This window comes from Siniperca chuatsi, linkage group LG13, assembly GCF_020085105.1.
Source record: "Siniperca chuatsi isolate FFG_IHB_CAS linkage group LG13, ASM2008510v1, whole genome shotgun sequence".
In the NCBI taxonomy this organism is placed as follows: domain Eukaryota; kingdom Metazoa; phylum Chordata; class Actinopteri; order Centrarchiformes; family Sinipercidae; genus Siniperca; species Siniperca chuatsi.
Genome location: NC_058054.1, coordinates 24,170,131 through 24,190,940, shown reverse-complemented (window position 1 = coordinate 24,190,940; position 20,810 = coordinate 24,170,131). Strand labels below are relative to the sequence as shown.

At 39.4% G+C, this 20,810-nt stretch overlaps 1 protein-coding gene across 3 annotated transcripts; it reads left to right on the top strand.

The window, feature by feature from the left end:
* Positions 1-11: 11 nt before the first annotated feature.
* On the top strand, positions 12-19,967 carry LOC122886472 (E3 ubiquitin-protein ligase MARCHF6-like). Of its 3 annotated transcripts, none has more exons than XM_044218718.1 (26): positions 12-234; positions 1,367-1,518; positions 1,966-2,039; positions 2,164-2,307; positions 3,331-3,403; positions 3,808-3,988; positions 4,641-4,884; positions 5,292-5,350; positions 5,728-5,760; positions 6,559-6,610; positions 6,813-6,871; positions 6,987-7,067; positions 7,513-7,581; positions 7,733-7,807; positions 8,051-8,185; positions 8,291-8,410; positions 9,179-9,279; positions 9,490-9,627; positions 9,881-10,076; positions 10,210-10,279; positions 10,391-10,572; positions 10,695-10,829; positions 11,386-11,475; positions 11,749-11,881; positions 13,292-13,427; positions 14,506-19,967. In XM_044218718.1, exons 2-26 carry the CDS (start codon positions 1,394-1,396, stop codon positions 14,588-14,590), a joined length of 2,790 nt encoding a protein of 929 aa, XP_044074653.1. In that variant the 5' UTR covers positions 12-234; positions 1,367-1,393; the 3' UTR covers positions 14,591-19,967. The 3 variants fall into 3 exon arrangements, with proteins under 3 accessions (XP_044074653.1, XP_044074654.1, XP_044074652.1); XM_044218719.1 differs by having other exon boundaries at positions 13-234; positions 1,419-1,518; positions 5,289-5,350; XM_044218717.1 differs by having other exon boundaries at positions 13-234; positions 5,289-5,350.
* The last annotated feature ends 843 nt before the right edge of the window (positions 19,968-20,810 follow it).

Sequence of the window (20,810 nt, the reverse complement as noted above, 5' to 3'; positions counted from 1 at the left end):
AGTGGTGAAAATACCGCACAATCATGTTGCTTTGAGTATGTCCTGACCGCTCGCTGATGTAATATGAAGTGAAAAGGCTGAAACATATGGTCACGTCAAAGATAATCGGAGCTTGAACTTAACACTAACTTTAACTGTTTACATGTAGCGGTCATCGCTGTTATACTGACTAGCCTGACTACTGTGGAGCAGGGCTGCCTTAGCAGCCAGTCAAGATGGACACCGCCGAGGAAGGTAATGTTAGCTAACGTTAAAACTTGATTGCCCAATTGTTAGCGTTAACTGGTAAAACAGCCCATTCTAACAATGTCCGTATAATGTTCTAACTCATTCTTAAATACTGCCAGTGGTAATTACCGATTCTACATTTTCTTCAACTTTGACAAGGGTTCACCAGAATCAAAGAAACCGCTAGCCAATTAGCGTTAGCTAGCTAGATACTAGCATTAGCTAAGACCCGTTAACTACCAGCTTTTGTAAATATAATCAGCAACGTTAGGTTTCTGTTGTTTGCTTTCATAAACCCTACATCTACCACAAGTGGGTTGGGGTGATAGGAATCCTAGACGACGACCATTTCACATTAAAGTCATATGTAACCTAACGCTAGCTAGCTAATTATCTAGTTACAAGCTAACGTTAGATAAATTCAATGCAACCGTTATCATAATACTACCTACGTACAGAATGACAACTAGCTAACGTCGCGTTGACACACCGGTCAGCCCTGCTAATTGACAATTCTGATTTATACCAAAGTCCAAATATCGTTAACAAGACTACTATCTTCAATATACTCTCCAATATTGTAGTTGCCATTATGTTAAAAGTATTTCTTATTTCTGGTTACCTCAACATGCATTTTCTCTGAGCGCTACTTATGCTATGGGGAAGGGAATGGCCATTAGCTTTGTGTTCAGGTTTTCTGCGGTCACAAATTGTGGTATTATATTATGAATATAGCTATATTTTTATATACAAGTCAGTCAGCCAAAATGCACTCTGTGTATCTTAACTGGTATTATGTTCTTGCATCCTAGGCTAATTATAGTTATTTTATTTTGGTCATCCAGTGACAGGTAATCCAAGGATTACATTTTGCCCTACTGTCAGTATATGCCTGTCCTGTTCTATTCACTAAATACACATACTCTCATAATCTCCTACGCATACGTTCAGTTTCAAATTCTGAAACTGAGAGATTTAATGTGCTGCAGAAAGCTTGTATGCATTTATCATGTCTTTATTTTTTTTTTTAACTTATGACATTATAGCTCTAGTGTGTTATGAGTTTGGATTAAGGTAAATTCCTGATCTGTTGATGAAATGGATAGAAGTGACAAGTTAATGAAATTAAATATTGCAGGAGCAGGATCTCGTGGTTTGCGAAGTTATGTTATTGTGTGCCTACTGTACAGCGGACATCTGTCGGGTATGTCGTTCAGAGGGGACCCAGGACAAGCCGCTCTACCACCCCTGTGTCTGCACTGGCAGCATCAAGTTTATCCATCAGGAATGGTGCGTTCAATGATTAAGTTGATAGAATTTAAAAATGTATATGGTTCCATTATTTTCTCTTGCCTCTCCTTAAATTTTTATCTTTATGGTTAAAGGTAGGGTGCTGTGTGTCTACATTTTCAGTCTGTCAATCTGTTTGTTTTCGCAGATGTTGTGTGTATTCCAATATGGGGAAAGAATTCTCTTGGGAAGTTAGAGAATGGTACAAAAAGATCACTTTACAGGAATGTACCTGAATATAGTTAATAAATAATTACACACCTGACCAACAATAATAACCGGAAAATAAAAATATTTACGTCAGTTCAGTTGTGAAGAATCATGGAAAAGTTGTGTGAGTTTACTGCCGGGCTATAGAGGAAGACTCTTGGACGTTGAGTGCAAGTGCTGTAAAGTTTCCATAGGCTAAAAAGAGTAAACTCACTAGGTGTCCTTTTGTTTTCACAGCTTACTGCAGTGGTTGAAACACAGCAGAAAAGAATACTGTGAATTATGCAAACACAGGTTTGCATTTACACCAAGTAAGTTGTTGGTTTATTTTCAGTAAATTAATAATGCATTCATTTGTTTTTAGCTCCTGTGCCTAATTATTCCCTCACTTGCACTATCCCCATTCTCTCACCTTTACCTACCTCTTTTCTCCAGTCTACTCTCCAGACATGCCATCTCGCTTGCCTGTCCAGGACATCTTTGCAGGGCTGGTCACCAGTATTGGAACAGCCATCAGATACTGGTTCCACTACACACTGGTGGCCTTTGCCTGGCTAGGCGTGGTGCCTCTCACAGCATGTAAGTCACACTATTCTATTGTAAAAACAAAATGAAAGACTGATATGAATTTTATCAGCAGTTGTCATATTGTTTCAGCATATTGTATGCTTCCCCTAACTTCCAACAAAGTATAGGAAAATTAATGAAAATAAATGTTTAGCAGTTGTTAGCAATTTTTAGAAGAACTTAAACTAGATATAGCAAACAAACTCAAATATAACCATTCAACCCACCTTGCAGCAGCAAATGAACTTGAATGTTTTAAAGGAGCAGTGTGTAGGATTTAGTGACATCTAGCGGTGAAATTGCAATTTGCAACTCAAATTTTGCAATTTGAATACTGCTCGCCTCACCCTCCCCTTCTAGGCGTGTAAAGAAACTACAGTGGCCGAAAAACGCTAAAGGCCCTATCTAGAGCCAGTGTTTGGTTTGTCCGTTCTGGGCTACTCTAGAAACATGGCGGTGCAACATGGCGACCTCCGTGGAAGGGGACTCGCTCCCTCTGTAGATAAAAACGGTTTATTCTAAGGTAATGAAAACATAACGATTCTTACTTTCAGGTGATTATACACTGATGAAAACATACTTATGAATATTATATTCCATTTCTGCCAATAGCTCCTCCTAAATGTTACACACTGGACCTTTAAGCCACAAATGAGTTTTTACTTAGGGAATGGGCTAAGCTGTCACTGTGCTTACTGGCAAACAATGTTGCTGAAACATTGTCCGAAATGCACACTTGGGTTCACCTGCTAAGAGCAGGTTTGCTAAAAAAGTTGACTCTCCACAAGTCATCCTGTCAAAATAATTAACTTTTAAATATCAACTCGATGTGTTTTCTGTGCCAGTGCCTTGTGTGCAGGCTCAGATACTATGATAATCTACTCTCTTATACTGTAAATAAATGTTTTAATTCAGCATGAAGTGCAATACAATTCAAATAAAATATAAGAATTTGGAGCATAGGTTTTAGTTTAACACTAGTTGTCAAGAAATTATTCTCAGATTGTTGTTGTTTTTTGTTTGCTTTTCTAACAGGTCGTATCTACAAGTGTTTATTTACCGGCTCTGTGAGCTCTCTCCTTACCCTGCCATTAGATATGCTTTCAACGTAAGTTTGAATTACTCTGGTCTTGGTTTGGCCCCTTTTCTCTCACACTGTCATGCTCCTTTTATATTGTAGGTCTATGTGTTCTCCATATTTTGTACACTAGGGTCCCATGAAGATGGTTAAGATCTGATTGGTGAAACAAAGTATGGTTATTCATAATAGCTCCTTTCATCCCTCACATCATCTTTTCTTGTTGGGTCTCTGTAAATAATACTATAAAGAGTACGGTCTAGACCTGCTCTATAGGAAAGTGCAATGAGATAACTTCTGTTATGAATTGGCGCTATATAAATAAAATTGAATTAAACTGAATTTCCCTTTTTCCAGCTTTTTGTGGCAACGTAATGTGTGAAATTGTAGTAAAATACATGATGAAAACATAATATTTCATCTCCCCCTTGCAGACAAAACCTGCTTGCAGACTGCCTCCAGGGCTGTTTTGTGGTCACTTGCACACTGTGCGCCTTCATCAGCCTGGTATGGCTTAGAGAGCAGATTGTTCATGGTGGTGCCCCTCAGTGGTTAGAGCAGAATCAACCCCCTCTAGTTCCTAACCAGCCTAACGGTCCTGCACCAGCTAATGAGGTGAGATCAGTTTATGTTGCTAAATAGCATCTGGTTCCTACCTGCACACAGAGCTGGACAGATACCGGCCTACTCAAGTGTATTGGCTTCCCCATATATTCTACCACTAATGCACTCTGACATAGTTGGCACAATGACAGGTTCATGTCTGTAAATGATAAGCCATCTGAGTTTGTGATTACCTAAGGCATTTATTCTTAGTTTGAATATTTTTTTGTCACATGAAGTTAGATTTAAATACACGAAGTGAAGAATAACTAATGCAAGTTTAACTTTCTCCCACACTTTGCCAGTTTTCTGTGTTGGATCACATTTGTTGTCTGCCCGCCTGGTCTAGCCAATGCTTCCTCTCAAAGGAAACTTCAGGCCAGTTATCTTTTCTGAGAATGTGCTTGCCAAGCTACCCCTGACATTTATCTGTGTTTACACATAACCAAATGAGAAGTGCTTGCCAGATTATGTCAAATCCTCTGCTGTTGTTATTGGTAATGAGCAACAAAGTTCAGGACTGAAATATCTTAGTTACAAGCGACAAAGCAGTTGAGTTATTGATGAGTTTTCTTCCCCATGTTGTAAGTTTGAGAATGTAGCTCCAAAATTTGTCAAGTTGTCCTTTCTAATATGTCTTTTTTATTATTTCATGATTCTACAGGTTCCAGGTGGTAACATTGGAGTCAACGCCCAGGCTGCTGCAGACGCTGCAGTAGCCCAGCACCCTGCAGACCCTCCTCCAGACAGGCTGGCACCTGCCAACCCACATGAGGCTGGCGACCCCGGAGATGAGGCTGAACTTGACGATGAGGAAGAAGATGACGATGAGGACGAAGATGAAGAGGAGGAGGACGAAGAGGAAGGCAGGGAAGAGGATGCTGCTGATGCCAATAATGGAGGACAAGGTCAGTGTGAGCATGAAAACATAAAAGGTTGATGCACTGTACAGTGTAGTGTTATTTTTTATTTTATTATTATTGTTAAGTTCCCACAGCTGGAATTGGCACTATTCTTTCTTGGTAAATAAAGTTATTAAATTATGATATGAAAGTTGAGATGTGGTGTATGTGGTTATGTGGTCAGTTCAATTAAACAACATGGGCATAAATGCTTAAAGAATGGTTTTAAGGTTGAGTACATGTATAGCTTTGTGTGAACTGGTGTTTTCATTCCTCTATAAAGGAATAAGTAGACCTAAACCATGGCAAGGAAAAGCAACCTACATGGTAATGCAGCCACAGAAGCATTTTTTCACTGCACATTGTAGGTGTTCCATACTGTTTCAGTTGTTTCTGATTGTCTTTTGCAGAAGATTTGAACTGGAATGCCCTGGAGTGGGACCGTGCAGCAGAGGAGCTGACCTGGGAAAGGGTGGGAATAAATTTTTTTTTTTTTCTATCCCTCTGTCTCCTGCTCCACAAAGTGGTTTGATGTAGCTAGGACACAATGCTAAAAAAGCAAAGTGTAAGCAGGGTAGCAGTTAATTTGCAGATGAAGTTGGGCTAAAAGCTTTTGTGACAGGAAATATCCATCTTGCTGTAGTGTGCTTAAGCAGCACTCTGCATTCTTGCCACTTCAATGGATGCTGTTTGTAGCTGGCCTGCTGGTGGGGTCAATAAATTAATTCTTAATCGTAGTAGTAGAAGTTTCCGTTGTATTAATAGTAGCAGCAGTTGTAGTAAAACTAGTTGTATTACCATGTTCGTTTATATGCATCATTATCACATTGCTTTCTGTTTGTGTCCCAGATGCTGGGGCTGGATGGCTCCCTAGTTTTCTTGGTAAGTGCACACACTCTTTCTACTCTTACACACACACAGTTTCAAGTGTGCCTTTCCGTGTATTTCAACCTAGCATATTTCCCATCAATGTGGCCCTTGTGACTGCATGGATGCTAACTTTGCACTCCCAACCTCCCTTGTAGAGATTCAGGGAATGAGGATTCACACAAAACAACATATATTGAGTCAAACTGCGTGAGCCAAATAAACACATTTTTCCATGAATCATTTCAAAGGCTTGTCTCTGAGTCTGACCCAAAGTAAACACAGAAAGTGGCGCCCTGGAATAGCCATCTTGGCTGACTGCATATGGATCTGCATCTGCAGCAACAGCCAGCTTTTTATCTCAGCTAACGCTGCCATTGTAATTTTGGATCATAGTGGGTCCAGGAAAATGAATAGCCAGATGCTAGTGTTTATTGCTGATGGGTCACACATATTGCAATCCCTCACATAAAGTAGTGCTTTATGTGTTGTAATGGCTTTTTTCTTACCATATGGAGAGCTGACAGTTTGGTTCAGCTGGTCTCGGTCTTTTCTTCCAGTTGATTTTGAGGTGAAACACAGTCTCCACGACAATACTACTATCTCCAATAGTTCAGAGCCGCAAATTCACTTGTAAAGTTAGCAACGGCCACATTTATGGAAGTACGCCAGGTTGAAATACTTTTTTTACAGAAATTTCCCTTTTTAACAACCTCAATTGAATTATGTGTTAATATGATGCAGACACAATCTCAATTGCTTTACAGCTAGAAATTGTCAGACATTGACAATTGTTGTGTGTGTCTTCTCTAGGAGCATGTGTTCTGGGTGGTGTCTCTCAACACACTCTTCATCCTGGTCTTTGGTAAGTTAAACCTGCAATGTAGTGATGATACACTGATAACTGTACATACAGTTAGGTGTACTATTACAGGGGAATTTTCCACTTACTTAAGCAGGTTGTCCACCATAATTCAGTGATATAGACTGTGTAATGTGTACAGTCCTGTGTACCTTCTTATACACTGAACTACAGATTCTAACCTAACCTCTGTATTTCCTTCTAGCTTTTTGCCCATATCACATTGGCCATTTTTCAGTGGTTGGACTGGGCTTTGAAGATTATGTAAGTGCACAGCCATGCATCAGGGGACACTTGTACAGTTTGAATTGCTTACTAGTATTTGGTTTGTCATACAGTGATGGAATGTATTTGATGATGATATTATATTTGGTTGCAGGTCAAAGCGTCACACTTTGATGGCCTCATCACCACTGTACTGGGGTACATCCTCCTGGCTGGAGCTTTCATAGTCTTCCATGTATCCTCTATATTCAACAAATTACTTTGTGTATGAAATGACCTACATACAGTATGTCTCACACTTGTCGTTGCTTATTATGGCTGTATATAACTGTTTGAAGTTGTATGAGTTGCGTAATTTGTGTTTTGTTTTTGGTGTGTTTTGTGCATAATTATTTAAAATTTCTATAATATATATTTATATAGCCCAAATCAAGGCCACTACTTTTTGCAAAGGACCTAAAGTGACACACATGTAGTTCCTCACCTTTACATAAATGTCTCAATAAAAATGTTAGTTGTCTAGTCATACAAGAACCTAAAATGTTAGGTCAGTGGTCTGTTTTGGCTCAAGAGTTTGTATGAAATGTTCATGAGAAATACTCAATTTTGATGCTTAAAATGCTGCCTGAATGTTATTTATCTCACATTTTGGTGTTAGTCCTTAACTGAGCCTCCTTAAGGCATTGGCTTCATTAGTGAGGTTCCAGCGGTCCAGACGCCTCTTGGGTGTCTGCTACATTGTTGTCAAGGTAAATTAGAGATGAAAGATTGGAATGTTTCCAAAAATCTATTTCTTTTTATCAAACCAGCAAAGCTTTCAGTTAAAACAGTAATTAGATCAATTATGATAACAGGAACAAATTATGAAAACAATTTTGTTTGTATTTTTATATGTCGCAGGTGTCCCTGCTGGTTGTCATGGAGATAGGCTTGTTCCCACTGATTTGTGGTTGGTGGCTCGACATTTGCTCACTAGTAAGACAATCATAATTGATCCTGTTGATACAGTCAAGTACTGGTCTTTAAAGACTAACCAAACAGATTGAATGCAATCATGATGATGCAGTGTATACAAAGTTGATCAAGAAACTTGACATTCAACTTGAAAAAAACTCAAAGTATTACATTTATTGGACTAATTCCTAAAAACTGATTTTGTTTTGTTTTTTGTCATTGGTATTGAAAACAGAGACAATAACGCATGTTTGTTCATTGCAGGAGATGTTTGATGGGACTCTGAAAGACAGGGAGCAGAGTTTTGACTCGGCCCCTAGTACTACCATGTTCCTCCACTGGTTGGTCGGCATGGTCTACGTCTTCTACTTTGCATCCTTCATCCTCCTGCTCAGAGAGGTAAGAGAAGGACCTCGGCCAGTCAGTCATGTATTGTGAGTAAAATCTCACAAACCATCCATAGCTTTTGAAATTTTAAGATTTTGCATGTCTTTGTGGTTGCAGGTGCTCCGGCCTGGTGTGCTGTGGTTCCTGAGGAACCTGAACGATCCAGACTTCAACCCAGTCCAAGAGATGATCCACTTGCCCATCTACAGACACCTGCGGAGGTTTATACTCTCTGTGGTCAGTCAAGTATCTTCCTCTTCTGTTATTTACTAAACTTAACCTTCAGTGGCATAACGACGCCGGGATTTCTGTTTACTCTGATGCTAAATACATAGAAATATGCTGTTGTCATATCAAGGCAAGTACATTATGTAGAGTTTTAGAGAAAATAATTGCCATAAAGCAGAGTGAAAGTGCGAAGATGACAAAATTAGGGATCATAAAAACAATACACATCAATTTTAATAAGCACATTTCAGTAAGGATAGATCAGTTAAAAGTTTGTAATGACGCTATTTGAGGTTAACAACAGAGAAGGACGTTGGCAATTATATCGTTGGTGTGATGCATCTTCAATAAGCATAGGCCCATGAAGATAGGAGATAGGTAGAAGAGTCTATATGCTGGTGGTGGTGGTGGAGCAGAGCCAGCAGATGGAAGATGGAACCTTTCAGTTGAAACACCAGGATCATCCTGAGTGCCAAGGTGGTGATGGGAAGGTGGTTGCGCAATCATACGTCTGAAAGACAGAATGACAGAAACGCAGTGATGTTTAAAGAACAGCGTCTGAGGACTGGGTGGCTCGAGGAGCACAGGCAGAAAGAACATTGGCCAGACATGATGACATCACAAATATATGAAAGGGATTTTGACAGCGTGGGAGAGCAACCCCACTGCATATTATAACTTTTTCTGTGTGATAGTATAGGGATACTTTACATGTTTACTAACAAACGATTTGTTGTTGTTTTTTCTGTGTCTGTGTGTGCATGTGTGTATTTCCAGGTGGTGTTTGGCTCCATAGTTCTGCTGATGCTTTGGCTTCCTATCAGAATCATTAAACTGCTCTTCCCAACCTTCCTTCCCTACAACGTCATGCTTTACAGGTACACAGGTGTATGTGTGTATGTATGTATATATATATATATATATATATATATATATATATATATCAAAGCTAAAGATGACATTGTCTCTTCTCTGTTGAAGCATAACCGAAATAAGATGCTGTTAGAGAAAATTAATTGCCATTTCTAATTACATGTACATTATAAACTGAACGTGAATTGGGTTTGGTTTATATCTTGTCTCTGCAGTGATGCCCCAGTCAGCGAGCTGTCATTGGAGCTGCTGTTGCTTCAGGTTGTTCTGCCAGCATTGTTGGAGCAGGGTCACACTCGCCAGTGGCTCAAACGGCTCGTCCATGCCTGGACATTCACAGCTGGATACATGCTGTAGGATGGAGACACACACACACACACACACACACATTGTAACTTTAGATGTAAAATGGCATAAAAGTATAACTTAGTGGCTTTTTAAGACGATCTTCATCTACCATAATTTGTGAAAAGTGTCTGCCACAGAAAAGGACCACAGAAGGCATAAGACGTGGCTAGAAAAAGCTCTTTTTTTCCTGTGTCATTATGTCACTTCACAGTCAAAGTAATAAGACAAAATAATTACTCACTAATGGCTCCCCCACAGCGACCTTCACTCCTACCTCCTGGGGGACCATGAAGACGATGACAACCAACCAAACAACAACCCTCCCGGTCGCCATAACAACAACAGGATCCCTGGTCTGGGGGAAGGGCTTCATGCTGCCCATCAGGCCATTCTACAGCAGGGCGGTCCTGTGGGTTTCCAGTCGTACCACCGGCCCATCAACTTCCCCCTCAAGGTGACTTACAATGTTATGGTTATTCATATCATATGTTAATATATCCTGTCACTGTTGAAGCCTGTGCTGCTATTAACTTTTCCTGCACAATTGATTTATTTATTTTTGTTCTTTTGTGTTTTTGTTTGTTAAGATCATTCTGCTGGTTGTCTTTATGTGTGTGACGCTGTTACTGGCTAGTCTGATCTGCCTTACACTGCCAGGTAAGTTGTGGCCACAAGCAGGCATTCTCTGCATTTTACCTTTCCTCTTACCTGTTCTTAGCCATTCTTTACACCTCCATTCTTACCTGTCCTCCTCATCCTTTCTCCCAGTGTGTGCAGGTCGCTGGCTGATGTCTTTCTGGATGGGCAGTGCCGTGGTTCATGAGCTGTACACGGCAGCCAGTGGTCTGTACGTCTGCTGGCTGTCCATTCGAGCCGCCACAGTGATGCTTTCCTGGATGCCACAGGGACGGTCCGTCATCATGATCAAAGTTCAAGAGTGGACACTCATGGTAATGTGGATGTCTCTCTAGCCCTTCCACCCAATGGCAAATATAGTGCTCTGCTGTATGACATTGCAAATAATTTTTCTGTGTATTTGGATGGTGTGGATGTGATGTCTTGGTGAGAACAGATCCTAAAGACCATTGTGGTGGCTGTGATGTTAGCTGGGGTAATTCCTCTGCTGTTGGGTCTGCTGTTTGAGCTGGTCATCGTAGCTCCTCTCAGAGTCCCACTGGACCAGACGCCTCTCTTCTACCCCTGGCAGGTAGGACTATGGAGTTTGTATGTGTGTGATGAAATCACACACATCACTTGATTGTATCCGTCTGAGAAATCATGGATTATTTAGTTGCACTGGTCAGAAGTTATTAGACTTTAGTTTTGGTGTGCACGTGTGTTGTGTGTCCGTAGATCTGGGTATCATACCTCAATACCCTTTCAGTATCGATAAAGTATTGAAAACTCAAACATTAAATGTCAGGTCAGATCTTGTTTACTTATTCTTTGATCACATATTTCCTGACTGAAATATGATGTTTTCCACTTTTAAACCATTTTATTTTTCTTGTTAAGGCTGTTTGTGTTTAGATGCCATTTGACATTTGAAAAAAACATTTTATTTAAGTTTTTAAGTTACCAAAACTCATATCTAATGGCACTAGTGTCAACAAATTTCAAAACAATACCAGCCGGCATTCAGTGTCCTCGTCAAGGACACACAAACAGGGTTTGCAGGCACTTGATGCTGAGCAGATGCAAACATTTTGAGACAGAACTCATTGTGTCTTGGTTAATGGTTGTTGTTTGTCTCTGTGTGGCAGGACTGGGCCTTGGGTGTGCTCCATGCTAAAATCATTGCTGCCATCACACTAATGGGCCCTCAGTGGTGGCTCAAAACTGTCATCGAGCAGGTCAGTCTCACATCCTTCTAGCGTCATTAAAGTAAAATGAGATCACTTTCATTTAAATACATTTATTTAAATACATATCTTTATATGATCCTGATACATATTGATACATATTGTCCTCTTTGTATTGAATTGTTTAAAACCTGTCTATAGAAGCATATTCTAAGAACTAATCCATATGTTGGGGCAATTCGTCATTAAGGACAAAAAGAATTGAACTTGTACTGGAATGAAGTAAAACAAACCTGTCAGTATCTCTCTTTCTCTCCCATGTAGGTGTATGCTAACGGTATCCGAAACATTGACCTCCATTTCATCGTGCGAGGGCTAGCTGCCCCTGTCATCTGCGTCCTGCTGCTGTCTCTCTGTGTGCCCTACACCGTCTCTAAAGGCATTACACCACTGCTGGGTGAGGCTTTATGTCTGGTACCTTCATATACCCTAACATGCATCAGTTTCAAGGTAGTGGAGGAAAAGAGAACAGATTTTAGCTTCCCTTCATCTTTCCTCCTTTTTCTCTATTGTCTCCCTCACTGCTCCAGTTTTCTCATCCCTCACCAATTCTCTGTGAGTGGCCTAATGAAGAGTAATACCTCTCAGATTTTATACTCCCTACTTTAGGATTTTAGTATCCATTGGTCATTTATGTTGATGTTGACGCACTAGATTACTAAAAGAGGAACTAAACTCCAAACCCAGCTGAAAACCAATGTATATGGGTATTTAGTAGTGTTGTTGATGGCTTCAGGTCCAAATCTTGACATTTTAGTACAAAGTACATATTGTGTTATAAATATGCACAGAGACTGCCCTCAACTGGTTGTTGCACTTGAATTTTACAAATGGATGATCTGGTAAATGGTGGAAGCTTTCGTCAGCAACTGCACCTGAAAGTAAATAACTAAACGGCTCAGAATGGCATTTGTTTGCAAATAATACACAACTGCATTCTAGTTGCACTATTTCAGCTGCATATTTTTAACTTAACTTTAACTCACTTATCAAAAAGCACATTGCCTTTTATGGAAAGCAAGTTTATATTCTGGTTGCTTTGAGTTGCATTTACTGTAAATTCCCCCAAATTAGTGGGAATTAGCAATGGAAATGTTGCTTAATTTCTAGAGCTGGACCCGAGTATTCGACTATTCGGCTTGTTAGACTACTGCACACCGCTTCACACACACACCGGCTAGCCCTGCCCCGCCTCTCTCTGTTTGTCTCTTTCTCTGTCTCTGTGTGTGTTTCTCTGCAGAGCATGTGTGATTGTAAGTATACCTGGTATTCCGGACAGCCATATTAATTTCACAGTAATAAAACTGATAACACAGTAAATGAGTAAGAAAGCACTAAAAAGAAACTTAACTTTGTTCTTGTTTTTGGTGCTGATTAAATTAGAAATTGTAGCAGATAAAATTCAGGCTCAGAGGTAGCAGACACGCTCCGATATCATCAGGCCACAGCACAGGCAGATCCTTACTAATTTGGACACAGTGCTCATTTGAGATGTACTTTTTATACAAAGCCTACCCAAGGCACCAATTTTAGTTTAGACGAGTGTTTTTGATGTTGACTTGCAATCCTTGCATTTAAACAACTAGTCAATAAAGAATTCCCAGCCCTTGTGGTAATCAGGATTTTAGCCATTGTGCAAGCCAAAGTACAATTGATTGTTTGTTTGTTTTTTGTCTTTCATTTACTCTGTTCCCTCAACTTTAAGTCCACCAGTTCCTAGAGACATGTAGATTCTGTTCCAGTGTTTATTCTTACTTCTCCTCCTTTCCCCCACCTCCCCCTCTACCTGCCTCCCTTCCTTTTCTAGGTGTGCAGCCAGAGATGCAGATGCTGGTGGAGAGGAGGATCTATCCGTTCCTGCTGATGGTGGTCACGCTGTTGGCCATCCTGTCCTTCCAGATACGACAGTTCAAACGCCTCTACGAACACATCAAGAACGACAAGTCAGTACACCCCAAAAATCTTAACCGTGAACTAACACATGGAGGCAAAGAAGCTCAGTGTTTAGTTCCAGTCGCACTGTGTACTGATACAGCACATAATTTAGATAAATTAATTTAAATTTACATTTTAAGCGTTACCTTTTTTATCAGTTCTCATACACATGAATAAGGTGCAGATAAATGTTTTTTTAATGGACTTAAATTTAGTAAAAGGTAGCTCTTATTTATCTGTATTATAAACAGTGTTTATATTTTATTATAATTTCTGACTCCTCACTGCTTCAGTTTGCTGCTGCCTGGCGCTGAAATGCTGCAGGGAGGGTAGCTGATCTGTCGGCCACGCACTTGTCATGGCACAGGACGTGTTTCTTTGAGACATTTCAATTCAATTATCACCTTTTCGGACTGCGGGGCCAAATAGGGCCATTGAGTTGTTCCTTTCAAAGTAGAGCTCATCTCTCCTGTCTATCCAACTTTTGAAGTCAAAACTAGAGCATTTTCTGTGTTTAGCTATCTCAGCCAACACTGCTGTGCCTTTTTTTGTGAAGCTGAATGTCTGTTCCTAAAGGACTGCCATATGATTAGTTAGAAATAGCTTTGTTTCTGTAATGTGATTAGCTGTTAGTACTGTATGTTGTTAAGCAATGTATCCTATAGACAGTATGTCAGTTTCTCATTTTCTTACTGAGAACCTATATAAACACCGTGATAGGAAATGTTCCTATTACGATCACCCAGGCCTAGTGGGCAGGCTTCATGATGACAAGAAGGGAGAATGATCTTTGCCCATCTATGCAATGCAACAAAAAGATCCAAAGAGCACACTGTTTTTTGGGATTTTGTTTAGTTACATGTGGGCGACACCAGATTCAATGCGAGGAGGAGAATAAAGAGTAAAGCACATCTTGCAGTAAGGCTGATCTGAGAATATAAAGACCCAACTGAAGAGTGGTCAGTAAAATCTCAAAAGAAATGTTCAACCTCACAACCAGCAAATACATTTGTGTATTTTAGTTGTGTGAATTTATATGTAAAAAATTATTCGTAAGCAAATCTGTCTTTCCTGTTTCTCCTACAGATACCTGGTTGGACAGCGACTGGTGAACTATGAACGTAAGACAGGCAGGAGCATGTCCACCTCCTCAAATAGCACTGCCTCATAGACCTGACACTGCTGTGGGATCAGTGGAGCTGACTCACCCTGCCCAGCACTGAGAGCTATCATCAGCTCCTGTGGTGAAACCTTAATATTTCCTCCGTGCTTGGCTGTCAAATGTCAACTTCAAACACAGCCTCTAAACTTCTGACTTACTCTTATTCACCAACATGTACTGCTGTCTCAGGCTGGGAGACAAAGACGTTACAGAGTGAAGACAAAAGTCTTCACGAAAAATTTAAATTTCTGAACAAGGTTGTTAACCAACCTGCAAAAACAGTCAGCATGAGGTGTTGACTGTTCATCCTGTTTAATGTGTCCGTTTTTGTCTTCAACGCAGCTGACATTTTAAGTTCTGATTACATTATTTAAAAAAAGGTTTGAGTTGAAGTTGGGTCAGTTGAGCTTTTCCCTCAGATTGTGCTTCCTTTTGAATGTTTGTGAAATGTTTTGACATTTCAGAGCTGCGGAGGAGATATCTGGACTATAGCGAGAACGCCTCTGTGGTTCTGTTCCAATTGTCGATTCATCTCAAATGACACCCTTCATTAAAATTGAGGTTGTCAGTGAAAAGGAGGGACATACATGATGTAGCAATGTGATTTTCTTTTTTCTTTAGTTGTGGGTTTTTTTTTTAGATTTGTATTAGATTTGTCTTCATTGATTTATTTTTTTATTTTTTTATAGTTGTTTAATGTCTGGAGTAAGCTGTTAATCTGAGAATTCTTCTGAAGTAAAAATGTAGAAATAGAAAGGAAGAAAAGAACATTTTAGACAATCTGGTCACGGCCCTGGGACATGTTTTTTCTTCTTTGTTTCTTTTCTTTTTTTGAGATATTCCCCTGCAAATTTTAAAAACAGTCTGGGTTGTGTAGTACCTTCCTGAGCAAATCCACCCTCAGCAGAGGAGAGGTCATTAACATGAAAAAAGTCACACAGCACACAAAAAGTTAGTTTTCAACTAAGAATATTTAAACTGGAAAGACAACCTCAGAACATTTCCGAATGTGCCTGTGTTACACCTTTGGACTGACACAGATTTTGTAGAAATAATTATTCTGATAGAATAAAAAAATTATGTGAGCTAGCTTGCCCTTAGTGGCTTGTAGTGGTGCTAATTAGCTGTTCAGACTCTTAACTGTCTGCTTCAGCTAAAAACAACTATATAAACAACAAAACACTGATTTTCATTGGGGGGAAAAGTGACTCTTGTTGCGTTAACTCATCTCATTTAGGGCAAGGTAGCACCAGTACTGAAATGGAGTACAAACTACTAATGCAGGTAATTGGTTGGAGGAGGTGGCACGCTGCCACATTTGTCTGTTTCCTAACTTACAAAAAACTCAGAAGGTTTTTCTTTTTCTGTACTGTTACACCTGCCAAGCTGAACCAGGCAGATCATGACACAACTCATCTTGTAATCAATTTAGTTACTAGTGACAGCATTAACAGTTGCCTACCTACATGTTGGACCTGTGTAGTGTGAAGATTTTAAATTACATTTCACAAAAATAATACAAATAATTACAAACTGAATGACTGATTAGCTAACTAGCATTGGTTAGATTAGCATAATCAGATGTTTCCCACTCATTCTAAATTGCATGAATACTGTTATATTTGTCCATGTATGCAGATATAATTAAAACAAAGTCATACCTACATTTACAAAGGGTTTGCAATTTAATATAGATTTCCTCATAAAACAGTATGTTTTCCAGTTCTGTTACAGCTATGCTACAGTGACTTCCTGTTTACATAGTTGATTGCTTTTGATTGGATGGAGCTACAATTGTTTCCTGGCAATCAGTTTTCACATTACTTAAGTCTTTACTAGCTAAGACATTCCTTAAATTTTAATGGTGCAACCTAGTTTAGGTAAATTGCTGGGGTTGCAACTAGCTAGCTCTTATGAACTTATGAAGGACTTCACACACAAACTTAGTAATGGATTTATGACTAGCTGGTGCAGCCCAGTCCTGCTCCTTTTCCCTGAAGGTTGAAGTTATAATTCAGAAAAGTAATTATTTCCTTTGATGTGAGCGGTGGTGGTATTTTGTTTCGGGCGAGGCTGCATGCCTTCTCTAAAATACACTGCTCAGATATTTACCAGCCTGAAGGAAATAAAAGGAAAAACAAATGATAAACTGGCGGACCCTTAGCGGCTTATATGATTCTAACTGCTAATGTCCAACTGAAGAACAAGATGTCGATTTTTGTTTCAAACAAGCTACAGATATATATGTACTGCATGTACGCTGAGTTGAAATATATTTAAATGAAAAATAGTCTGTACTCAGAAAGCATCTTCACCCTGACACATATCCTTGTCTTCAGCAGTTTAGATACGGTGATGTCTCAAATCACTAAAAAGACTCATGTTGCACACCAGTACCACCTTCCAGTGTGGTTATGTTGTTGAGGCATGTATGTAGTTTGATGTCTGACACTTCTTCCACATTGGTCGCAGCAGTTTAGTTTCTCGCCTGTGTGGATATGCTGGTGGATCTTGTACACACTTGAGACTCCTGTGTCAGTTCATATCTGTTCAGGTTAACTAACCAGCCGAAACATTTCCCCACATTTCTGACGGCGATCAGATCTGCTTGTGTTTGTCTGTGAGGACAGCAGCAGGAGCTGGCGTACGGCTGTCAATGTTCGTCGTCTTGTCCCACCTGATGCTTCTTCTCCTGTGTGTCAGCTCGTTGGTCTGATTTACTGTATATTATTGAATTCACTTCGAGTGGCACTCTGATGTGCTGTGTGTTGCTCAGAGGAAACAGAGTCTTTTTCCCTTTCATTACTTCAACACCTCTTCAGCCTTCAGCCCATCAGTTACCATGGCTTTCAGAATTGGAGGGTTTGATTTTCAATATTACTGTGTAGGACATGAAAGTAATAGCACTAGTGTTCACCTGACTTGTTGTGGTTTAGTTGGTTGAAGAGAGGCAGGGTCTTATGAAGATGAAAGGGTCTTGTGTTGAAGAGGTACTGAAAAGACTTCTGGATCCAACACAATTCTCTTTCTTTGATCCTTGACTGACTTCTGACTCCACCTGGGAGCTGAGTTGGTAGTTGCAGGCTGAGTCACTCTCACTTTGATCTACTTGTCAGTTTAATAATAGCTGACTTTGTCAGTTTTGGCTTTAGTTTCAGTTTTGGCTTTAGTTTTAACTTTTCCAGATAAAGGTTCAGTGGGTTCCTTTCAGGATAAGATGTCTCATGGTAGCAGAAGGAACTCTGATTGACCGTTAATCCAAAATTCTCTGCTCTTCACCTCCTTCTCTCGTATCTCATCTCTCTTAATGGCTCAGACCTGTTTCCTCCAAATTATTTTAACGCAAGACTATGTAACTCTTGAAAGAAGAACTAACACTATCTTCCCCTTAAAAAAGAAAAGTTGAATTTAAAAGCAATTAAACAAACCGCTTAATTCAATATAAATATGTAGTTTAGCAGCTACATGGTCTGGTATGACGAGTAGCTAATGTTAGCAAACTTTAGGTATATATTGCTGTGTAACTGACATTACTAAGACAGGAGACTTGCTTGTTGTTACCCATTTCATTACTCTGTCAAGTCAACTAATGGTGGTGTCTTTAAAGCAACTGACTAAAGAGAATTTGGGGAAATGCGGGGAAATTGAACGTGCCATTAATCTGTAATTACCACTGTTTCCATACTGTTCAGCAGACATTACATAGTCTCCCTTTAAAACAGGGCTCTCTTTGTCATACTGGCATATCTCTCCCTGGCAGGAGCATTCCAGGTGCTCAGAGTGAAGAGCTGTAGCTGACTCTAAACTGTATGTGCTTTAAAATCAACAAAAGGTTAGGATCATACTAAACAAGAACAGGTAGTTAGAAGAAGAATAAGTCTGCAGTGGCTTGTTTTATAGTCGAGTTGACAGCTACTTAAATAATCTCTGTAACACACGCATGATAGTTTTGTATTCTGATTAAACAGCTCGACATTTTGCGAATACGTTCATTCGCTTTCTTGCTGAGTTAGATGAGGAGATTGATAACCACAGTTGCATCTGTATGCTAACTTTGAAGCTAGAGCAATGAGATGGTTATCTTAGCTTAGCGTAAATACTAGAAACAGCGGGAAACAGCTAGCCCAGCTCTATTCAAATGTAACAAAATCCACCTAGCAGCACCAGCTCACTAATTAACATGTTATATCTCGTCTGTTTTTATATGTACAAATAACGAATTGTAAAACAGCGTCAATTTCTGGTTTCACAAGCGGTTGCATACTGGAACTATTTCTTGGCCGGAGGCAGTGACTTCCTGGAGTCTCTGCTGGTTGCCCGGCAACCTGAAGACTCTATCACTATTGCTTTAAGGTTCCAAACATTTCAGTTTCTACTCCCAAAAGCACTCTTTGCATGGAGATATAAAGTCAGTGTCTAGGTGTTGGACTCCCAATGTTTCACTTGTATGACCACATCGGTCTCCTCTGCTTCACTACCCTTGAAAAAAAATGCCTGAAATTTTTTTCCTTCATGTTTCAAAGCAAGTTTCAGAATTTTAAGTTAGAAGGCATATTCCTAGAGCCACTACAGAACAAAACCATTACAATTAAATCAAGTATTTGAAAAATTAAAGGGTGTTGCAACCTCTCAAAAACAAAAAGACATTTTTTAAATGACAGAAATGAGCCCCAGCCATTCTTAAAAACTATTTCTTGTTGCCAATGAAAACTGAATCCAATTCTCTGATATCATCTTGCTCCTAAAATCCTGGGAGAGATGTTTGGGATGTTTTTAAGTTTATGTTCTTTTTTTTAGACTATAATGGTTGAGTAGAAATTCCTTTTTTTTTTTTTTTTTTTTTGTGCAAATGTTTTAATGTGTTGCACTTTATACTACAGTTTGCAATCATTTCAGTATCCATTTGAACACACTCAACATATCAGGGTTTGTGTGTTTTTATTTCCCTCCCACCGAGACTGAAATATGTACACAAATGGGTTTTACTTAAAAAGATGAGTTTAAGTTTTGTGTCTGTTTTTGACACTGCATTTGTGTGAGAAGTGTTTCATTAGTAATTTGGTAAATATAAACTGCTTTTCTATTGATATGGATTGTGAATTACATTAACTTAAGTGCTGACAACTGTAGTGCTGCTGTGGGAAACACACTGTAAAGTGACCTTTTAGTGTCATCTTGAACTGAGCTGGACACATCAAATTTTGGTCTTGAATTTCAATTTCTAAAAGCAAATGATTTCTATTTTTATATGTGCAAAGAAGGCAGTGGCATGTACTGTAACATAAAGGTATATACTTCATTTTTGGTTCAGTAATATGAAACCCTAATAAATAGTTGTGTGCAGTGTGCAGTTTTGTCTTCACACTGCAGACAATATGATCCTCAACCAAATGTTACTCATGTCTGTTTATTTTTGGCTTAGAGCTGTGGTTCCCAACGTCGGTGTTGTATCGCCCGTAGAGGGTTGCAAGATAAATCTCAGGAGTGGCGAGATGATTAACGTGATGGGAAAGGAAAAAATAAGTTCCTGCAACACAAAATGGTGGTGGTGTTTTTTTTCTGACTTTGCTCTAATCTTTGCTTTTTTCCTTTTGTGAATTACTGGATAATTATTCCTCCGCAGGCCTCTAAAAATGATTCAAATAAATTAATCTGAGATAAGAAAATGACTCCTTGAAATATGCAACCTGTGATGAGGACCGTAAATACATATTGCTTCGTTCTATAGGGCCACAAGCCAAAAACTGGGGGAACCACTAGCTCAAGAGTAATATGGTGTCTCTGCATGTTAAAACAAATGAAATGACCTTGTTGGTCTCTATTCATCTGCTTTTATCTACTGCAGTTTTTGTATTTGAAGAATATCTTGAATTATCTTGTGTGTGAGTTGGTTTTCTCTTTCACACAGGCCCAATCATTCCAAAAATAATTATTGTAAAACGCTAATTTTTTTCTGAGCAGCACAAGCACTCAAAATTGTATTATCTGAAATTGGGGCGTGGGGATTTCCTAAACAATGATCAGATGATCAGACAACAATGATGACCACTTCGCGCCATGATTGACCAGCTATGTGGAGGTGAGAAAGAATTATATATTATATTCTTCACGCAACTGTTTCCGTCACTTGTAGTGTGTACAAACATGCAAGACTGAATGGCTTCAAGGAGAAACTGAAAGTGTGCACCGTTATCCCCATTTAAATGATTATCAAGTCTCACCCCTGTCC

Excerpts from the sequence above, each read along its gene's own strand:
- LOC122886472 (XM_044218717.1), top strand. The coding sequence starts at position 1,394 with ATGTTATTGTGTGCCTACTGTACAGCGGACATCTGTCGGGTATGTCGT. Across the intron at positions 7,068-7,512 it reads GAGCTTTCATAGTCTTCCAT|GCATTGGCTTCATTAGTGAG; the intron begins GTATCCTCTATA and ends AGCCTCCTTAAG. Across the intron at positions 7,808-8,050 it reads GGCTCGACATTTGCTCACTA|GAGATGTTTGATGGGACTCT; the intron begins GTAAGACAATCA and ends TGTTCATTGCAG.